The sequence below is a fragment of the Elephas maximus genome, chromosome 1, assembly GCF_024166365.1.
Source record: "Elephas maximus indicus isolate mEleMax1 chromosome 1, mEleMax1 primary haplotype, whole genome shotgun sequence".
Taxonomy (NCBI): domain Eukaryota; kingdom Metazoa; phylum Chordata; class Mammalia; order Proboscidea; family Elephantidae; genus Elephas; species Elephas maximus.
The window spans coordinates 174,191,802-174,213,239 of record NC_064819.1 but is presented as its reverse complement, the minus strand read 5'-3'; the positions used below and the strand labels follow the sequence as shown (position 1 = coordinate 174,213,239).

Sequence of the window (21,438 nt, the reverse complement as noted above, 5' to 3'; positions counted from 1 at the left end):
AACACATCAAGGTAAGATGTTAATAAAAGGAGAAACAGTGGGCGGGGGAGAGAAGGTACGTGAGAACTCTATTTTCTGAACTACTTTTCTGAAAACCTAAAACTGCTCTAAAAAACGTCTATTTTAGAAGTAAAAATAAATACACATGCACACACATATATATACATCTCAATTGATTTTCTTTTCCTTTCAATCACAATAGTTTTAAATAATGTTTACAATGCAGTAAGATTTTCTATAAATATTTGATGAATATAATTTTAAGAGATGTTATTCTTTTTAAATATATAAAAATAAAGATATTTCTAAAAAAGTTGATCCTAACAAATCTGATATTTCTCAAGTTACTGAATTATTTACATTGATACTGGATCACCCTCTTGTCTTGGTTCACCAAGCTTCCTCCCTTCTATCAATTGTTTCTCAAGTAAGTTCTTGATAAGCCACCTTCTCCATGAACTTGCTGATAAACCTACGCAGACATATAATTTCCATCATATAAAACAAGTCGTAGTTTCTAGAAAAATGTGTTATTAACATATATTATTTTAAGCAATTATTTTTCTCTTTGTCCTTTGTATGTTGCTATAGACCGAGGGTCAGCAAAATTTTTCTGTAAAGGGCCAGATAGTAAATATTTTAGGCTTTGCAGGTTATAAGTCTCTGCTGCAGCTACTCAACTGTGCCTCTGTAGTGTGAAAGCAGCCACAGACAATACATAAATGAGTAAGCACAAAGTTTTCCAATAAAACTTTATTTACAAAAATAGGCAGGAGGCCAGATTTGGTCATTGCTTGTAGTTTGCCAACCCCTGGTATAAATTATCATAGTCTACTTTAAAATACTACAATGTAGAAACTGAGACAGATACATTTAATTTTACAGAATGGTGCTATGTACATACCAACAAATGTTTTTGTTCACATACTTTAGAAGAATTACCTAAGTTTTATTACAAAATCACAACAAAGATTCTTCAAAAACAAATTAGTAAAATCAAGCATTTTGTCATACGGTCAGCAAGAAGTTTCAAATTAAATATAGCCTCATTGAAGTATACACAGTTATAATATTAACCATCTTTTTATGAAAGTGAGAGAATGTTAACCACCAAAATGGTTTTTTATTCACATATAATACAAAGCATATCTTGCTTTTATTTTTTGGGGGGGGGAGGATCTGAGTTTTAAATAAACCTTCAAGTCTCAAATAAAAGGAAGAGAGCTATTATTTCATGAAAATCTTAATCAACTAAACTAATAATTGGATTTTTAATCTACAATTCTCATGCTTCTATGTCTTTTCCATGCGCTTTTTTTCCTGCATGTTGAATGCCCTCTCCCACTATGCCTGGTAGCTTTTGTCTTTCGAGCCTTAATCTGAGCATTATCTGCTCTTTAGAAATACTCCTAATATGTGCTACCTCCTCCCTCAAACTGCTAGTATGGGTTGGGGTCAATTTTCTATACACTTTAGCACTCTGTAGTTAACTAAATGGCAGAAGTTATCACATGGTATGATGACATTTTTATTGCCTGACTTCAGACCACACAAAACAATGTTTAGTCAGATTCAATGACTACCACCAATCTTTTCTTACCGTAATATTTCCATTTATAAGTTATTCATTTTGACTATGTATTTGGCTGGAGGTATAAACTAAGGTAGACCTACATTTTCCCTGGCTTTCAGTCTAAAGGCAACTTCTGGCTGCAGCACAAGGAAAGGGAACCCAATTAGAACACAACAGTCTAGATGAGTTGGAGACTGGAGTTTAGGAAGCTGAAGCAGTTGGAATTTGCATAGAAGAGTTCAGTAGAGGAGGAAGCTATGCAGAGTAAGAGCTTCAGAGCCTGGAGCATAAAGGACACCTGTAATCTTTGGCTGAATATTAAACTGTACCTGCAGAGGGTCAAACTCTACAAGGCTGGGCAAAGAACAATCTGCACAAGCCTGAAAAATACTAGTGCTCTGACCAGGCAGAGTAGAGACTTCAATGAACACCACGGTGATTGAACTTGAAGAGCTTGAAGAAGAGCCCTTGAGTAAAAGTTACTTTAGATTCATCCTAACAAAGCTTAAAAACAAGCCTCAGAAGAATCAAGCTGACCTGTAAGAAACTGAAGAACTTGCCAAAATAATATTCAACACCCTTAAAGGAAGTAACAGAATCAATGCATCATTTACAATGTTCAGCATCTAATCACAAATTAGACTTGCAAAGAAGCAGAAAAATGTGACCCACAATCAAGAAAAAAATCAGACCACACGAAGACAATGAGAAATGGCAGAGATGATGGGATTAGCAGAGAAGGACTTTTAATAAGCAGACTTCTGAGAAGATGAAATAGATACACTTTTCCCTATTTCTCCTTCTACATACAAGTAAAAAAATATATATAAACAAACATAAGAAGATACTGAAAGGTAGAGAGAAAAAGAAAGACCATCGAGGGAACTCGAGACATAAGTAATGACATAATGGTGAGTTCTCTGGGTTTTCTTTTTGACTAATACATCCCAGACTTGGAGCTGAAAAAGCCAGCAACCCAGAGAGGCAAATCCAAACCCCAGAAAACCAAACTCTTGCCGTCTAGTCAGTTTTGACTCATAGTGACCCAATGTACAACAAAACGAAATACTGCCCGGACCTGCGCTGTCCTCACAATTTTTGCTATGTTTGAGCCTGTTGTTGCAGACACTGTGTCAGTCCATCTCATTGAGGGTCTTCCTCTTTTTCGCTGACTGTCCACCAAGCATGATGTTTTTCTCCAGGGGCTGGTCCCTCCTGATAACATGTCCAGAGTACGTAAGACAAAGTCTTGCCATCCTTGGTTATAAGCAGTATTAGCTATACTTCTTCCAAGACTGATTTGTTCATTCTCTGGCAGACTGTGATATATTCAATACTCTTCGCCAACACCATAATTCAAATGCATCAATTCTTCTTTGTTTTTCTTTATTCATTGTCCAGCTTTCACATGCATACGAGGCAACTGAAAATCACATGGCTTGGGTCAGGCACACCTTAGTCCTCAAAGTACATCTTCACTTTTTAAAACTTCGAAGAGGTCTTTTGTAGTAGGTTTGCCCAATAAAATACATTGTTTCATTTCTTGACTGCTGCTTCCATGAGAATTGATTGTGGATCCAAGTAAAGTGAAATCCTTAACAACTTCAATTTTTCCTCCATTTATCATTATGTTGCCTATTGGTCCAGTTGGGAGGATTTTTGTTTTCTTTATGTTGAGCTGTAATCCATACGGAAGGCTGTAGTCTTTGATCTTTATCAGTAAGTGCTTTAAGTACTCTTTGTTTTCAGCAAGCAAGGTTGTGTGATCTGCGTATCTCAGGTTTTAATTAGTCTTCCTCCAATCCTGATGCCATGTTCTTCATATAATCCAGCTTCTCAGATTATTTGCTCAGCCTACAGATTGAACAAGTACAGTAAAATGATACAACACTGACGCACATGTTTTCTGATTTTAAACACGCTATATCCCCTTGATCTGTTGGAACAACTGCCACTTGTCTGTCAGTTTGTCGTACTGTGGTGGCTTGCATGTTGCTTTGGTGCTAGAAGCTATGCCGCCAGCATTTCGAATACTAGTAGGGCCACCCTTGGTAGACGGGTTTCAGCAGAGCTTCCACACCAACACAGACTAGGAAGAAGGACCTGACAATCTACTGCTGAAAAAAAATTAGCCATAGAAAACCTTATGGATAGTAGTGGCCACTGTCTGATATACTGTCAAAAGATAAGCCTCTTGGATAAAAAGGGACTGAAAATACTACTGGGAAAGAGCTGCTGCCTCAAAATAGAGTCTACCTTAATGACATGGATGGAGTAAAGCTTTCAGGGCCTTCATTTGCTCATGTGGCATAACTCAAAATGAGAAGAAACAGCTGCAAACACCCATTCGTAATAGGAACATAGAATGTACAAAGTGTGAATCAAGGAAAATTGGAAGTTGTCAAAAATGAAATGGAATGCTTAAAGACTCCTGGGCATTACTGAGCTGAAATTGACTAGAATTGGCCATTTTTAATCATACAATTCATGGCCTACTATGCCAGGAATGACAAATTGAAGAGGAACAGCATCACATTCATCATCAAAAATAATATTTCAAGATCTATCCTGAAATACAACACTGCCAGTGATAGAATAACATCCATACACCTATAAGGAAGACCAGTTAATAAAACTGTTATTCAAATTTACACACCATCTACTAATGCCAAAGATGAAGAAATTGAAGATTTTTAACAACTTTTGTAGTCTGAAATTGATCAAATAGGCAATCAAGATGCACTGATAATTGCTGATGATTGGAGTGCAAAAACTGGAAACAAGAAGGATCAGTAGTTGGAAAATATGGCCTTGGTGATAGAAACAACACCAGAGATCACATGACAGAATTTGCAAGACCAACAACTTTTTCATTGCAAATACCTTTTTTCAACAACAGAAACAGCAACTATACATATGGACCTCACCATATGGAATACAAAGGAATCAAATCAACTACATCTGTGGAAAGAAATGATGGAAAAGCTCAGTATCATCAATCAGAACAAGGCCAGGGGCTGACTGCAGAACAGACCAACAATTCCTCAATATGCAAGCTCAAGATGAAGCTGAAGAAAATTAGAACAAGACCATGAGAGTCAAAGTACTACCTTAAGTATATCCCACCTGAATTTAGAGAGCATCTCAAGAAGAGATTTGACGCACTGAACACTAATGATCAAAAACCAGACGAGTTGTAGAATGACATCAAGGACATCATAAATGAAGAAAGTGAAAAGTCATGAAAAAAAGACAGGAAAAAAGAAGACACTAAAATGGATGACAAAGAAACTCTGAAACTTGCTCTTGAACATAGAGCAGCTAAAGCGAATGGAAGAAATGATGAAGTAAAAGAGCTAAACAGAAGATTTCAAAGGGTGGCTCAAGAAGACTAGGTAAAGTATTATATAACGAAATGTGCAAATATCTGGGGTAGAAAACTGAAAGTTAAGGACACGATCATCATTTCTCAAGATAAAAGAACTGAATAGAAAATTCAAGCCTCAAGTTGCAATATTGAAGAAGTCCACTGACAAAAAATTGAACGATGCCTCAGGTATCAAAAGAAGACAGAAGGAATAGAGAGTCACTGTACCAAAAATAACTGGCTGACATTCAACCATTTCAGGAGGCAGCACATGATTAAGAACCACTGGTACTGAAGGAAGAAGTTCAAGCTGCACTAAAAGCACTGGCAAAAAACAAGGTTCCAGGAATTGACAGAATACCACTTGAGATGCTTCAACGAACAAATGCAACACTGGGAGTGCTTACTAATCTACATCAAGAAATTTGGAAGACACCTACTTGGTCAACTGGCTGGAAAAGATCCATATCCATGCTCATTCCAAAGCAAAGCAATAAATGGAATGTGAAAATTATCGAACAGTATCATTAATATCACGTGCTGGCATGCGACTGTGCTGATAACAATAAATTATGAATAACATGATAAAAAATGGGAATTCCAGAACACTTAATTGTATGTATGCAGAACCTGTACATAGATCAAAAGGCAATTGTTTGAGCAGGACAAAGGGATACTATGCAGTTTAAAATTGGAAAAAGTGTGTGTCAGGGTTTTATCCTCTCATTACACTTATTCAGTCTGTATGCTGAGCAAATAATTCAAGAAGCTGGACTATATGAAGAAAGACAAGGCATCAGGATTGGAGGAAGACTAATTAACAACCTCCATTATGTAAATGATACAACCTTGCTTGCCAAAAGTAAAGACAATCTGAAGCACTTGCTGATGAAGACCAAAGGCTACAGCATCCAGTATAGATTATACCTGAACATGAAGAAAATGAAAGTTCTCACAACATAACATGAACAACATCATGATAAATGGTGACTAAATTGAAGTTGTCAAGTATATCATTCTAGTTGGATTCACAATCGACACCCATGGAAGCAGCAGTCAAGAAATCAAATCATATATAGCATTGGGCAAATTTACTGCAAAAGACCTCTTTAAAATCTTAAAAAGGAATGATATCACTTTGATGACTAAGGTCTGCCTAACCCAAGCCATGGGGTTTTCAATCGCCTCATATGCACACAAAAGTTGGACAATAAAAAAAGAAGACCAAAGCAGAATGGAAACATTTGAATTGTGGTGTTGGTGAAGAATACTGAATATAACATGGAATGTCAAAAGAACAAATCAGTCTTGGAGGAAGTACAACCAGAATGCTGCTTAGAAGCAAGAATGGTGAGACTTCATCTTGCTTACTTTGGACAAGTCATTAGGAGGGACCAGTGCTGGAGAAGAACATCATACTTGGTAAAGCAGAAGGTCCGCGAAAAAGAGGGAGACCCCCAATAACATGGACTGACACAGTGGCTACAATAGGCTCAAACATAACAACGATTGTGAGGACGATGCAGGACCAGGCAACATTTCATTCTTTTATATATAAGGTCACTACAAGTTGGAGCCAACTCAATAGCACCTAACAACAAAAAGTTAGAAAAAGAACAGCAAAATAAACTCAAAGAAAGTATAAGTAAAAGCATAATAGGAACTTCCTTATGTAAAAGACAGTAGGGATTATATGTCTGGATTTGTTTTGTTTTCTTTTTGTTTTGCTTTGTTGCAAGGTTGGTCTAGAGATATTTCCTAGAGGAAGTATACCTGAGCATTTCCTATAACGTCTCCAGTCCTATGGTTTCTAATAGCATATCAGTTCCCTCCACCATTCCCACTATCTTACGAAAACATCATTATTAACATACTAAGAGCTTATATAAGTTTTTCTTGTTTTTATATACCCCAAACAACAGCTTACAAGCTCCTCTGTGAATTACAAAGTTGCTATCATTTGGGTTGTAGAAGAGACCATAAAGAGAAAAAATGGATTTTACACTGTACTTTTTCTCCATATAGATTTCTATTTTGTTTATGATCTTTTTTATTAAGCTAAGGTTCTCTATTTGTTTTAAGATTAATTTCTACTATATATTTTTCTCAGCTGGGCCAAAATCAAGGAGCAATACTAGCATATGTGAGCATGCGAAGTACCATTTAAATTAACATGAAACAACCTTTATTTACAAGGGAAACTTTATATGCCCAACCAGAAGCGTACCAGGAAACCAGCTCTAGTGTTCCTTTCACTAGGCTGCAGTTTCGTTACATGTGAAAAGCCTTTTGAATAAATCAGGTGTTTGATAGAACTTTTCTCATCCAATCTGGGAATTAATTTCCTGGGAATTTCAGTCCATGTTCAATTCCATATTGTAGATTATTCATCCTTTTGATTTTCCTTCCCCTTCAAAAACATTAAGGTTAGAAAAGTATAGGAAATTAAATTCAAACTGGCCAATTTAGCTGCCTATTAACAGTGCTGCTAAATATTGAAGTATGACAAATTACTGGCAAAAAATAAGTAAATAAATAAGGTTGGCGAAGGTGGGCAACTAAGTTCCCTAAGAACCTCTTAAATTGTTTCACTCTGTGAGCCTTCTCTTTTTATATTTTATAAATTTAATGCTACATGCAGGTACTATTTTTAACACCTATTTTTCTTAGCTTCCCTGTTTATAGTTTAGTATCTACATTTACCATAATACTTTGAATTACTGGCATGGAAAAACTGCTGCAAATCTAACTTTTCACCACATGAAAAACATGAATATAAAGGAAAAAAAAAATTCCTAACAGCATAAATCTTCAAAACCTACGTTTCCCTACATCTATAAATATCTCAGAGAAATTAAAATCCTCCAGGAACCTAAAATTGGTCAAGGAAACAGATGTTTGAATTCTCCTAAGCATAGCACAGGGAACAAAGTTTGGAACCAACAAAAATTTCCACTAAAGTATATTTCAAAAGGATTGTCTGACTATGTGTTTAGAATATTTGAAGCTAAAATGTTTTTACTCCTCCTTGGAAAGAAATTTTTGAGGTTTTAGGGTTTTTATTAAGTATACAACTTTAACCTTTAGATATGTTAATATGGACTGGAATAAAATATGTGCCTTAAACCAGAGACTACATCAGCTTGAGACCAGAAGAACTAGACAGTGCCCAGCTACAACTGATGACTGCCCTGACAGGCAACTGCCGGGGGCCAGCCTCAGCAAAGAACAGGGTCACCAGAGGAGGGGTAGAGTTCGGCGAAAAAGAATGAGAGGTAGTGTGTCTTATATTTTCATTTTGCAGAAAAAGAAGCCTTGCTCTTTATTTTTTACATGGTTTTTTATATCATAAGCTTACAAAAGCATAACATCGCATGATCAATAAAGGGGCAATACAAGATATAATCATTATAGATAACATCATTTCCCAGAGACATAATTTTCCAAGTGACACATAGTACAGTTCTGCATGCGCACACAAATACAATGAGTTTTTGTTTAGTTGAAGAGAACATTTTGTTGATTTAAAGTAACAATTGACTTCATACTGCTTTACACTTATGCTTAATCTTGCAATACCTTCCACAGTTTTTATAACAATTAATCTTTTTGCAAAACCATTGTCACATAGGCTTTGTCCATCTTGTCCAGGGTGGCCAAGTTCTTGAAGTCCAGCCACTTTGGGTTACGTCATATTGTCCACGATTATGCCAAGGACAGTTAGCCCAATCTCTATACCCAAAGACCAGTCAAGCGCAGCAGTGAGCGGGGTAGACGAGAAGGTCGACCTGTAATTGGCTGAGAAATTGGCTGAGAGAACTCACTGCCTTTTGTTTTTCCACTTTTATGGGATCATGTGTGGGTGGTGGTTTAATCACAAAAGGGCCTCGGTAAATACCAGGATTCCACCATCCTGTTTTTGTTTTCCATAGTCGAGCTATTCGTTTTCCCCCTAAGACAACTTCATGTTGATCCCCAGGTAATACACGGGCTGTCCCTACCCGGGATTTCACCAGGGGATTATGAGTAGGACGCACCCCCTCCAAAGGTCCCTAAATCTATTAATGGAATTTTATGCTTATACATTCTGCTATACACAGGCTGAAAATGAAACAGAAACATAACACAGATGACAGAGATATTCCTGACTTTTCAGGAATTCGTCGATGTTTATGCTGGGGGCAGTGGGTGCAGAGGGGCCGCCCTTGCAGCCTGGCTCCTCCTGACTTTTCAGGAATTCTTCAATGTTTATGCTGGGGGCAGTGGGTGCAGAGGGGCCGCCCTTGCAGCCTGGCTCCTCCTGACTTTTCAGGAATTCTTCAATGTTTATGCTGGGGGCAGTGGGTGCAGAGGGGCCGCCCTTGCAGCCTGGCTCCTCCTGACTTTTCAGGAATTCTTCGATGTTTATGCTGGGGGCAGTGGGTGCAGAGGGGCCGCCCTTGCAGCCTGGCTCCCAGCAGGGAACACAACAGAAAACCCCTGAGGGAGGAGGAGAGCAGTGGGATGCAGACCTCAAATTCTCGTAAAAAGACCAGACTTAATGGTCTGACTGAGGCTGGAAGGACCCCGGGGTCACGGTCCCCAGACCTTCTGTTAGCCCAAGACAGGAACTGTTTCCAAAGCCAACTCTTCAGACAGGGATTGGACTGGACTATGGGATAGAAAATGATACTGGTGAAGAGTGAGCTTCTTGGATCAGGTAGACACATAAGACTATGTGGGCAGCTCCCGTCTGGAGAGGAGATGAGAGGGCATAGGGGGTCAGGAGCTGGCCAAATGGACATGAAAATAGAGAGTAGAGGGAAGGAGTGTGCTGTCTCATTAGAGGGAGAGCAACTAGGAGCATATAGCAAGGTGTACACAAGTTTTTGTATGAGAGATTGACTTGGTTTATAAACTTTCACTTAAAGCAAAATAAAAATTAAAAAAAAAATCCACAGAAAACACACATACACACAAAAAGATCCCATGTCTATGCATTAAAGTATTCTAGGACATGTAAAAAAAAAATTATATGTGCCTAAGAATCATGAGAATCATATTTTGGCATAGAACTGTGCTTCTTTGGGAACTTAATACAATCTGCTTTGTGTTTAAGGTATTTGTGTACATTCTATGTCCATGGCTACATTATAAATGACTGGCAAGCAAGAAACATAGCCTATTTCATGATATTATCCATTATAACTAATGTAGCATTTTGCACGTAGTAGGTGCTCAATAAGAATTGGTAGAATGTGGAATTATTGAATAATCATGTAAAAAAATTACTTAAAACTAACAGGGAACAGGGAGGCTATTTTATTCTTAATCATATCATAATGAAGACTATTTTAAACTCTATGCAGTGATGATACAAATATTTAAACTATTTATGTGCCTCAACTTGACATAATTTCATGATAACTTGATGGCAATCACATTTAAATATATTAGAATATTTTTTGTAATAATGCTACTCTAGAATAGCAACTTTAATAGATGGGAAAACATGTTAATAATGGCCATTAAACTGAAGGAAACAGGAAACACTAAACATCTTTTTTTCTAGAACTATATATATATGTTTAAATATTCCACTATAACATTCATAAGCTAACCTCAAATTAGAATTTATAAAATGCAAACTATCAAATGTTTCGCTTAGAGAATAATTTAGACTGTATTTTGTAATTTTTCCAGTGTACACATGCAATGAATACTACATAAAAAAACGTTCTTTTCTCCTTTAGTGTCTTTGACTATTACTCTCTAAATATCAAAACGAATTCTGCTTTGATGGAAAACCAGGAAAATCCAATAAATGTCCCCGATTACCAATCAATATGATATCAGTCAATGAATACAATAAGTGATTTTTCTTACCTTCAAAACAGCTATGAATGGTACAAAGTTAGATCTTTGGAGTCCATTTTTATAGAGATCTAAGAAAAAAAATTGGCATTAAGTTTTTTTAAACTTAGCCTGAATCAGAAAGTTAGCTTATCTTTTAGTCTGGCAAGTACAGCTTTCTAATGATAAAGAAGATAAAGAAGCAAAAGAGAAGAAAAAGAACCAAAATTGATTTCTACACTTCTACTCCACATAATTCATTACAATCTTAAAAAGAGAAAGAATGAATGGTCACAGAAGGAACAACAAAAGGCATTCAATCAAATCAGCTTTAAAATGTAATAAAAAGCAATAAGAATTTGGAAAACATCCACTAATGATCCTAAATTAATAATCCAATATAAGAAAATGATGTATTTAAAAGTATGGCACTGGGTTACCGGTGGTTTAATACTAAAGTATACAGGATTCTACTGGGCTCAAACATAATTATTGTGAGGATGGCACAGGACCAAGCAGTGTTTTGTTCTGTTGCACATGGGGTCACTATGAGTCAGAACTGACTCAATGGCACCTAACAACAACTGGGAAAGGACTCATACTCCCCTTGTTATCACTCTATAACAAAAGATCTCAGTAAAAAAATTGGAAGTTATATAATAATATTAGCCTTTTAAGAAAAAACCGCAATAGCATAACTGAGCATGTATCTGTTACATATTTGATATCAAAGTAAGGAAATGCCACTTCACTTTAAAATAAAATGCCTAAAAATTAAAACTCCATTTTTATAGACTATAAATTTAATGCAATTATGTATCATAAACAGGTAATATTTATTGCCTTAGAAAGCTTTTTTTTTTTTTTTACTGTGCTTTAGATGAAGATTTACAGAGCAAATTAGTTTCTCATTGAACAATTAATACACATATTTTGAGACACTAGTTGCCAACCCTATGACATGACAACACTCCCCCTTCTTGACCTTGAGTTCTCTATTTCCATTCATCCAGCCTTCCTGTTCCCTCCAACCTTCGTATTTTGGCCCCTGGCCTAGTGTGTCCATTTAGTTTTGTATACATGGTTGAGCTATGTGTATTATTGTTTGTTTTATGGGCCTGTCTAATCTTTGGCTGAAGGGTGAACCACAGGAGTGACTTCAGTACTGAGTTAAAAGGGTGTCAGGGGTAATACTCTCTGAGTTTCTCCAGTCTCTGTCAGATCAGGAAGTCTGCTCTTTTTTGTGAGTTAGAATTCTGTTCTACATTTTTCTCCAGCTCTGTCTGGGATCCTCTATTGTGATCCCTATCAGAGCAGTGGTGGTGGTAGCTGGGTACCATTTAGATGTGCTAGACTCAGTCTGGTGGAGGCTGTGGTAGTAGTGAGAAAGGTGTTTTTATATATTTATGTATCAGTGTTTGTATTTACATACATCTACCCACACATATCATCAAGAACAAATAAGTGAAAGGGGCAAAAATGTTAAGCTTCAGATATTTTTCTTTTAAAATGGAGACTTAAAAAAAATTTCAAGAAGGTGGAATTTTATTGCAAATACAACATTCTGTTTTTAAAAGTCAAGTCTATAACGTCATGATATTAAAAAAAATTAAAAAGGGAACAATAAAATTTTTTTTCAATAATAAAAAACACAAATTAGATAATGTGTCTCAATTTTTTTTTTTTTTAAGTATGGCACAGTGGGATCTTTTCTGTATTTCCTTGTTCAGAGAAAATTGGATAGCTAAGATAGATTTCAACTGTCACATTTACTTATGGAAATAAAATATGGTCATTAGGAAACATTTATTCTCTTTAGAAAAGTATTCATCATAACATCATTACAGTGAAGAAAGTATTTGCATAAGCTCTTTGGTTAATGAAGGACTAGAGGTTTCAATTCAGTTACATTTAAAAATTTTATTTAGGTACATCATGAAAAGTAAGATGATGCTGGTCAGGCCGTCAGGATTTCAATATTCAAAATGAGATCTTTTCTTTCCTATAGCCAATATGCCTAATGAGTAAAATGTAAGAAATGGGCTTAAAGTTAAGTATTTTCGTAGTCTTCCCTAGTTACCGAGTTGCTGGGGAATGTGGTAAAAAGTTGCTGTATGGTAAGTGTTGATAGTTACGATCATCAGGAAGTGGTAAGAATTGAAAATAAAATAAAACAAAAGCACGCACATAATCCCACTTTGGAGAGTGGTGTCTGGGGTCTTAAACGCTAGCAAGCGGCCATCTAAGATGCATCACTTGGTCTCAACCCACCTGGAGCAAGGGAGAATGAAGAATACCAAAGACATAAGGTAATAATGAGCCCAAGAGACAGAAAGAGCCACATAAACCAGAGACTACATCAGCTTGAGACCGGAAGAACTAGACAGTGCCCAGCTACAACTGATGACTGCCCTGACAGGGAACACAACAGAAAACCCCTGAGGGAGGAGGAGAGCAGTGGGATGCAGACCTCAAATTCTCGTAAAAAGACCAGACTTAATGGTCTGACTGAGGCTGGAAGGACCCCGGGGTCACGGTCCCCAGACCTTCTGTTAGCCCAAGACAGGAACTGTTTCCAAAGCCAACTCTTCAGACAGGGATTGGACTGGACTATGGGATAGAAAATGATACTGGTGAAAAGTGAGCTTCCTGGATCAAGTAGATACATAAGACTATATGGGCAGCTCCTGTCTGGAAGGGAGATGAGAGGGCAGAGGGTGTCAGAAGCTGACTGAATCGACACAAAAATAGAGAGTGGAGAGAAGGAGTGTATTGTCTCATTAGAGGGAGAGCAACTAGGAGTATATAGCAAGGTGTATATAAATTTTTATATGAGAGACTGACTTGATTTGTAAACTTTCACTTAAAGCACAATAAAAACTGAAAAAAAAGCACTCACATAATGTTTATAGCAGCTTTATTCATAATAGCCAAAAACTGTAGCTTTATTTGCAATAGCCAGAAACTGAAAGCAATTCAAATGCCCATCAATAGGTGAAGGGATAAACAAATTGCTGCATATCTGTACTATAGAATACTACTCAGCAACAAAAAGGAAAAACAACTATTGATAATACAACAAAATAGATGAATCTCAAAACAAGTATGCTGAGTAAAAAAGGACAGACCAAAGGAAGTGAGCACATACTGTGTGATTCCATTTATATGAAACTCTAAAATGCAAATTAATCTATAGTGACAGAAAGCAGATCAGTGGTTGCCTGAGGAAGAGGAGACAGGAGAAGCAGAGAAGGATAAAAAAAAGGCACAAGGAAACTTTTGGGTGAGATGGAAATATTCACTATACTGATTGTGATGATTTCACAGATACATGTATCAGTATTTTTTAAAATGTAATCCTCGAATATGCATAGTTTACTATGTCAATTTTACCTCAATAAAGCTGTTCTAAAATTTTATTTAAAAAAAACACATACACAACATTAATGAATATCAAAATACACAGTGTTACAGAATTAAAACTAAGATATACTAATGAAAGGTTATCTGTGTTGAGATAACCTTTAGATCTCACCCGTAGAATAACACCTTTTTCCACTTGGAGCAAAGGAGAAAGAAGAAAACCAAAGACACGAGGAAAATATGCCAAAGGACTAAAGGACCACATGAACCAGAGACTCCAACAGCCTGAGACCAGAAGAACTAGATGGTGCCCGGTTACCACTAATGACCGCCCTAACAGGGAACACAACAGACAGTCCTGGATAGACTGGGTAAAAATGTAGAATAAAACCCAAATTCACATAAAAGGATTAGCCTTAATTGTCTGACAAGAACTGGAGGAATCCCTGAAATTTGGCCCCTGGACACTGTTAGCCTAAGACTGAAAACATTCCCAAGGCCTACTCTTCAGACAAAGGTTAGACAGGACTATAAAACAAAAATAATACACGTGAGGAATGTGCTTCTCAGTTCAATCAGATATAAGAGACCAAACAGGCAGCTTCTGTCCAAAAGCAGGATAAGCAGGCAGGAAGGGACAAGAACTGGTTAAGTAGACACAGCGAAACTGGGGTGGAAAGGGGGAGTGCGCTGTCACATTGTGGGGATTGCAACTAATGTCACAAAACAATATGTGTATAAATTTTTGTATGAGACGTTAACTTAAGCCATAAACTTTCACTTAAAGCAAAAAAATAAAATAAAAAGAATAACAATCTTTTTATGGATATATAAGCCTCTTAGATGTAGCTCAACAAGCATGCACCTTTTAGTAGGTTAGTGGCAATGAGAGATGTAAAGGCCCACTTGTAATATTCTTGATTAAAAGGTTTCCAATAATCAGCATAGCTAAAGGAGATTAACAATGACTTTAAATTTGAAGACATAATTTTTAAAGAGTCTACTTTTTTAGAAACAGTCATTGCAAGGATACATAATTCAAAATTTATGCTCTGAGAAGTATTTTCTAAATAATTCATTTGGCTTAAAAACCTTTGTGTTCTTGTAGGACAAAAAGACTGTACTTATTAAATTGAAGAGTTTTTACAATTCTAGTATTATGCTAATTATTAATGCAATAGATTCATCTCCTAAATTGTTACTTAACTACAAAATTTCTAATGTTAGTTGTTTAATATAACTTTTCTTAGATATAAAGATTTTATAATACATTTATACCAACATTTGTCATTATTTACTAAATAAAAAAAGTAAATACTATTTTAAAAATACAGCATAATGACTGCTAAAAAAAGTGAAATAAGCCCTTGGTCATATTAAGACAGAGTACTGAAATTATGGAACGTTCATTTTGTACAGAATGGTATAACAACCTCTAAATTCTTCACAGTGAAGAACTATAATGATACTTACAGACGAAATACATGCAAAGAGGATTTTCAAAGTAATTACAAGGGCCTACACAACACTTTGAAGATGTACATGGATGTGCAGGTCCTTTACTTAAAAATCCAAGTGTCAAAACCAAGAGGGTGAATAACGCTTATTTATATATGTACATATTGGTTTAGAGTAATGAAAACTTTTAAGACAGGCAACTAAAATGAGGTTTTTTTTTTTTTAATTAACACAAAAATATTTATATGGCTTTATGAGATCAGTCTGACTTATCGTCCTGATTCTTATTTTATTATAGATTATAAGAAAAAAGGTACCTTTAGACCATCTAAGCAGCAACAGCTACTTCTTTTTTTTTTTTAACTAATTAGAGTTCAAGCAGTATTTACTAAATCGATAGATGATGCAACTAATAAGGTACTCTCATTTGATAGTACCTTATAGTTTAGCATTAAATTCAACATAAATCCATGAATTCCTACTATATACCTGCACTGAAATGAGTGAAGACGACAGAAATATAAAAGGAGGGTCTAAGGTTTACAGAATGCCTACTAGGAGACAGGAAATACACTAGGCACTTTATAAAAATCATAATAACCCTACAAAGTAAATATTTCTGCCTCCATTTACAGATAAAGAAACTGATATTCAGGGTTTTAAAAATAATTTGCTGAATTCCCAGCTAGTAATTAAATTAGAGCCAAGATTTTTAATGATGCAAAAACTTGTAGATTTTGCAGAACCATGTTGTAACCAGTGGGCTCATGACATCTGACAGACACACACAGACTATAGCTGTGCTAGGTAAAATGGAACGCAGGTATAAACATAATACACAGAACAAGAAGCTAGTTGTTTTATCTAGGGATTCAAAGGCAGCTTTGCAGAGGTAATAAGAAGACTGGACCACATTGGAAGGATAGTGTGCCATCAAGCAGCGGGGAGGGAAGGCTATTCTAGGTAGAAGAGTCAGCTTGAGCTCATGACTTTCCATCTGTCTTCCTTTCTTTTTTTTTTTTTTTTCCTTTCTAATCCTATATAATCTACTGCTCAAATGCCACATTCTCTATCAAGCCATCCTTGAATTCCCTATGGTGGGCAGATTTCGAGTGGCCCTCTGTCTTAGTTATCCAAGGGTGCTATAACAGAAATACCACAAGTGGGTGGTTTTAACAAAGAAAAATTTATCCTCTCATAGTCTAGGAGGCTAGAAGTTCAAATTCAGGGTGCCAGGTCCAGGGAAAGACTTTCTCTCTGTTGGCTCCAGGGGAAGGTCCTTGTCATCACCTTATTTCTCTAAGATATATTCCTAAAAGTGAGATTGCTAAGTCATATGGTATTTGTATTTCTAGCTTTTTAAGGATTTGTTGTCCTTTTTTTAAGATTTTTTTTCTTATTCAAGGTCCGTTTCACTTCCATATGAAGTTTAGAATCAACTTGTCAATTTTTATGCAAGCAAAAACACAAGCAAGTTGGGATTATGAGTGCAAGTGCATTGAATACCTAGATAAATTTTGGAAGAAATGGCACTTTTATAATAGTAAGTGTTCCCATCCATGAATATGGTATATCTCTCCATTTAGTTAGGTCTTTAAATCCTCTCAGCAATATTTAGTAGTTTCATTGTAGAGGTATTTCAGGCTTTCTGCTAAATTTATTTCTAATTATTTTACGTTTCTTATGCTATTGTAAAAAAGTGTTTATCTGATTTTTCATTTTCCAAATGTTTGCTGTTGTTGTTAGTTGCTGTCAAGGCAACTCCAACTCATGGCGACTTTATGTACAACAAAACATTTCCTGGCCCTGCATCATCCTCACAATCGCCAGCATGTTTGTGTACATCATTGGCTATTGTGCTAACCCATCTCACCAAAGGCGTCCCATATCCTCACCAACCCTTTACTTCACCAAACACAACGTCCTCCTCTAGTAATTGATTCCTCCTGATGACGTGTCCAAAGCAGGAGAGTCAGGCAATATTCTATTGTGATCATAATTGTTTACTACTAGCACATAAAAAATACAACTGCTGTTGTTGTTAGGTGCTGTTGAGTTGGTTCCAACTCATAGTGACCCTATGTACAACGGAACAAAACACTGCCTCGTCCTGCACGATCCTCACAATCATTGCTATGTTTGAGCCCATTGTTGCAGACACAGTGTCAATCCATCTCATTGAGGGTCTTCCTCTTTTTTGCTGACCCTTTACTTTACCAAGCATGATGTCCTTCTCCAGGGACTGGTCCCTCCTGATAAAATGTCCAAAGTACGTGAGATGAAGTCTTGCCACCCTGGCTTCTAAGGAGCATTCAGGCTGTACTTCCTCCAAGACAAAGCTGTTTGTTCTGGTAGTCCATGGTATATTCAATATTCTTCCCCAATGCCATAATTCAAGTATATCAATTTTTAATATAATATATTAATTATAACAATTACTTTTATATACCCCCCAAAAATTTTTATATATTAACCTTTTAACCTATAACATTCACAGAGTAGCTGTAGGAGCTTATTTGGAGATTTCTTTCGAATTTCTGTATGAAAAGTGTCTTCTGCAAAAACAGACAGTTTTACTGCTTCCTTTCCATTTCTTATGTGTTCTTTTTCTTGCTTTATTACAATGGCTAGGACTGCTGTTAATGTGTTGACTAGAGGTGGGGAGAGTAAGCATCCTTGCCTTATTCTCAATATCAGAGGGGAAATGTTCAATTTTTACCATTGAGTATGATGTACTATAAGTTTTTGGTAGAGTCTCTTTATCAAATTAAAGAAGTTCTCTTCTATTCCTAATTTTTTGTTTTGTTTTGTATAAAATGCTATTCTTAGTGTTTTATAATGAGCAAGTGCTGGATTTTGTGAAGTGCCTTTTCTGGATCCCTGGCAGAGCAGTGATTAAGAGCTACAGCTGCTAACCAAAAGGTCGGCAGTTCATATCTACCAGCCACTTCTTGGAAACCCTATGGGGCAATTCTACTCTGTCCTATAGTGTTGTTGTGAGTCAGAATCAAGTTTTGTTTGGTTTTTGGTTATTCAAGTTATTATGTTATTTTTTCCTTTATTCTGTTAATATAGTGAATGACACTGATTCTTGAATTTTAAACCAACATTTCACTCCTTGGATTATCTCTACATGGTGATAATTTATTAGCTTTTTTATGTATTATGATTTTATTTACTAATATTTTGTTAATTACTTTCATATCTGTTATTGAAGGATGAAGGATATTAGCCTGTAATTTTCTTTCTTTGTAATGCCTTAGTCAAGTTTTGTTGGCGTGGTTATACTGGCCATATAACATGAGTTGGGAAGTATTCCCTCCTCCTTTATTCTCTGAAAAAGTTTGTGTAAGATTGATGTTTTTGTCTTAAATGTTTGGTATCAAGGAAACCATCTGGGCCTAGGCTTTTTTGGTGGGAAGGTTTTTGATAATAAATTTCTTTCATAATTGTATGTAATAGAACTCTATTTGAAAGAATAAATTCAATTTCTTTAATAAATGTAGAGGTATTTGAATTTGTTTCATTTTGTGTTAGTCTTATCGAATTGTATTTTTAAATAAATTTGTCTATTTCACATAAATTGTCATATTTGTTGTCATAAAACTGTTCACAATAATTCTTTTATTATCTTTTTAATATCTGTACAATCTGTGATAACTACTCTTTCATTCCTAATATTTGTAATTTGTGTTCCTCCATTTTTTCTTATCAGTCTAGTTTGGGGTTTTTCAATTTTGTTAATCTCGAAAATTCCAATTTTGGGTTTTTCAATGTTACTATTGTTTGTTTTCTATTTTTCTGGTTTCTCCTGTTATCTTTACATCATCTTCCTTCTTTCCACTTACTTTTCGTTTAATTTACCTTTTTTTTTTTTTTTTCCTTTTCCTAGCTTCTTAAGGTAGAATCTTAGGTCATTGATTTGAGATAATTTTTTTCTCTAAAAAGGCACTTAAACTATAAATTTACCTCTAAGAACTGTTTTAGCAGCATCCTACATTTATATTTTGTTTCAAAACATTTCCTAACTTTCCTTGTGATTTCTTACTGATTCCATGAGTTAAAAAGAATTGTTTACTTTCCAAATTTGGGGAGTCCCTAAATATCTACTGCTATTGACATTTAATTGTGATCAGAAGACTTTCTGTATAATTTCAAACCTTGTAAATTTATTGAGACTTGTTTTATGCCCCAACATATGCTCAATCTTGGGGAACATACAACATGCACTTGAAAGGACTGTGTATTTGCAGTTGTTGGGTTTAATGATCAATAAATATTAATTAGGTCAAGATGGATTATTGTCTATATCTTTACAAAATTTTCTGTGTAGTTGTTGAATCAAACGCTTCAAGAGGAATGTTAAATTTTAAATGATAATTGTATAATTGTCTATTATATCAATTCTATTTTTACTTTGTATATTTTGAAAATCTGTTATTAAACACATACATCATTTATGGTTATTATAGCTTCCTAGTAGACTCTGTTATCATTATGCAACTTTCTTTATCTCTGGTAACAATATTTGTCTTGAGGTCTCTATTTTCAGAGTATTGAATGAAACTAATATTAATGTATTAATAAACTTATGAAATGATATTTACAGATCTCACAAACGTAGACTTTACATATGCCAGACAATGCTTAGCTGTCTCTTCCCCACAAAATATTTGGGTAAAATAAAAATATAACCGTATTTACATCACTTTCTCTTCTCTTCTTTTCCTCTTTCCTTCCTTCCTTCTTCCTTCCTTCCTTCCTTCCTTCCTTCCCTCCCTCCCTCCCCCTTCCTCCTTCCTTCCTTTTAACCATTGCTAATCAATTTAGAACAACAAACGAAATTCAATTTATTCCAGAGACGGTCTCTACCACGACTATCTTGATCATAAGGGTTTACTTTAAAAGGTATCAATAATGTGTTTGCTGACACAAAAATTGCAACATCAGAATGAAAAGTCAGGGTGCTCTATGCGTGTGTTGTGGCTAATATTAATTTACTACATGTATCCTTGGCTAAAGGAGCCCTGGTGACACAGTACTTAAGGGCTCAGCTGCTAACCCAAAGGTCTGAGGTTCTAACCCACCAGCAGCTCCACAAGAAAAAAGACCTCATGATCTGCTCTGGTAAAGATTATACCCTAGGGAACCCTATAGAGCAGTTCTACTCTGTCATATAGGGTCGCTACGAGTCGGAATCAACTCAACAGCACACAACATCATCCTTGGTTAATGTTTTCAGTGAAAACTGCTTTAAAGGTGGAAGAAGGATAAAATCCTTTCATCAATCCTATAAATTGAATCCATTCTTTTATTCAAATATTAATTGCCATGCCTTCACTTTAAATATCCCACCACATTTTAAACAGTACAATCCCCTCTAACAGTGATAATGGGAATCCAAGGAAATTGTAGGCTCCACGAACTCTTTTTCTGTCGGTGGTAAGAACCATGAAAGTGCTAATTTTCTTAGTACAAAATGTTACATAACACCTTGATTACAAAATTACTACCATCCAGAGTAGAGCCAACATGGTGCTCTAGACAAAAGCACCATCTTATCCTTCCACAGCAAAGACCCAAAAAGCTAAGTAAAACATCAATCCTGGAACCCTAAGCATCAAAAGAAGAGATTAAAAAAAAAAAATCAACCCAGCACCGAATGGAATAAGAAACTGCCAGAGAACAAGCAAGCAAGGAGAGATATGGAGTGGGGGTCCCTTATCAGCTAGCGCAGCATGGATCTGCCATCTTGGACTCCTGTCCAAGAGTGGTGGACAGGGTATGCAGGAAAGCAGATTCATGGAGCTCCCAGCAAGAGACAGAGCGCTCGATAACCAGCGAT

The 21,438-nt window shown here is 35.9% G+C and overlaps 1 protein-coding gene across 3 annotated transcripts in view; it reads right to left on the bottom strand.

Annotated features, from left to right (window-relative positions):
- AFG1L (AFG1 like ATPase) overlaps window positions 1-21,438 on the bottom strand; it is a 244,257-nt gene that overhangs the window by 114,991 nt on the left and 107,828 nt on the right. For all 3 annotated transcript variants that reach the window (XM_049896727.1, XM_049896561.1, XM_049896642.1), the window contains one exon: window positions 10,806-10,864. In XM_049896727.1, coding sequence (XP_049752684.1) covers window positions 10,806-10,864 — 59 coding nt within the window. The remainder of the gene's footprint in view (window positions 1-10,805; window positions 10,865-21,438) is intronic.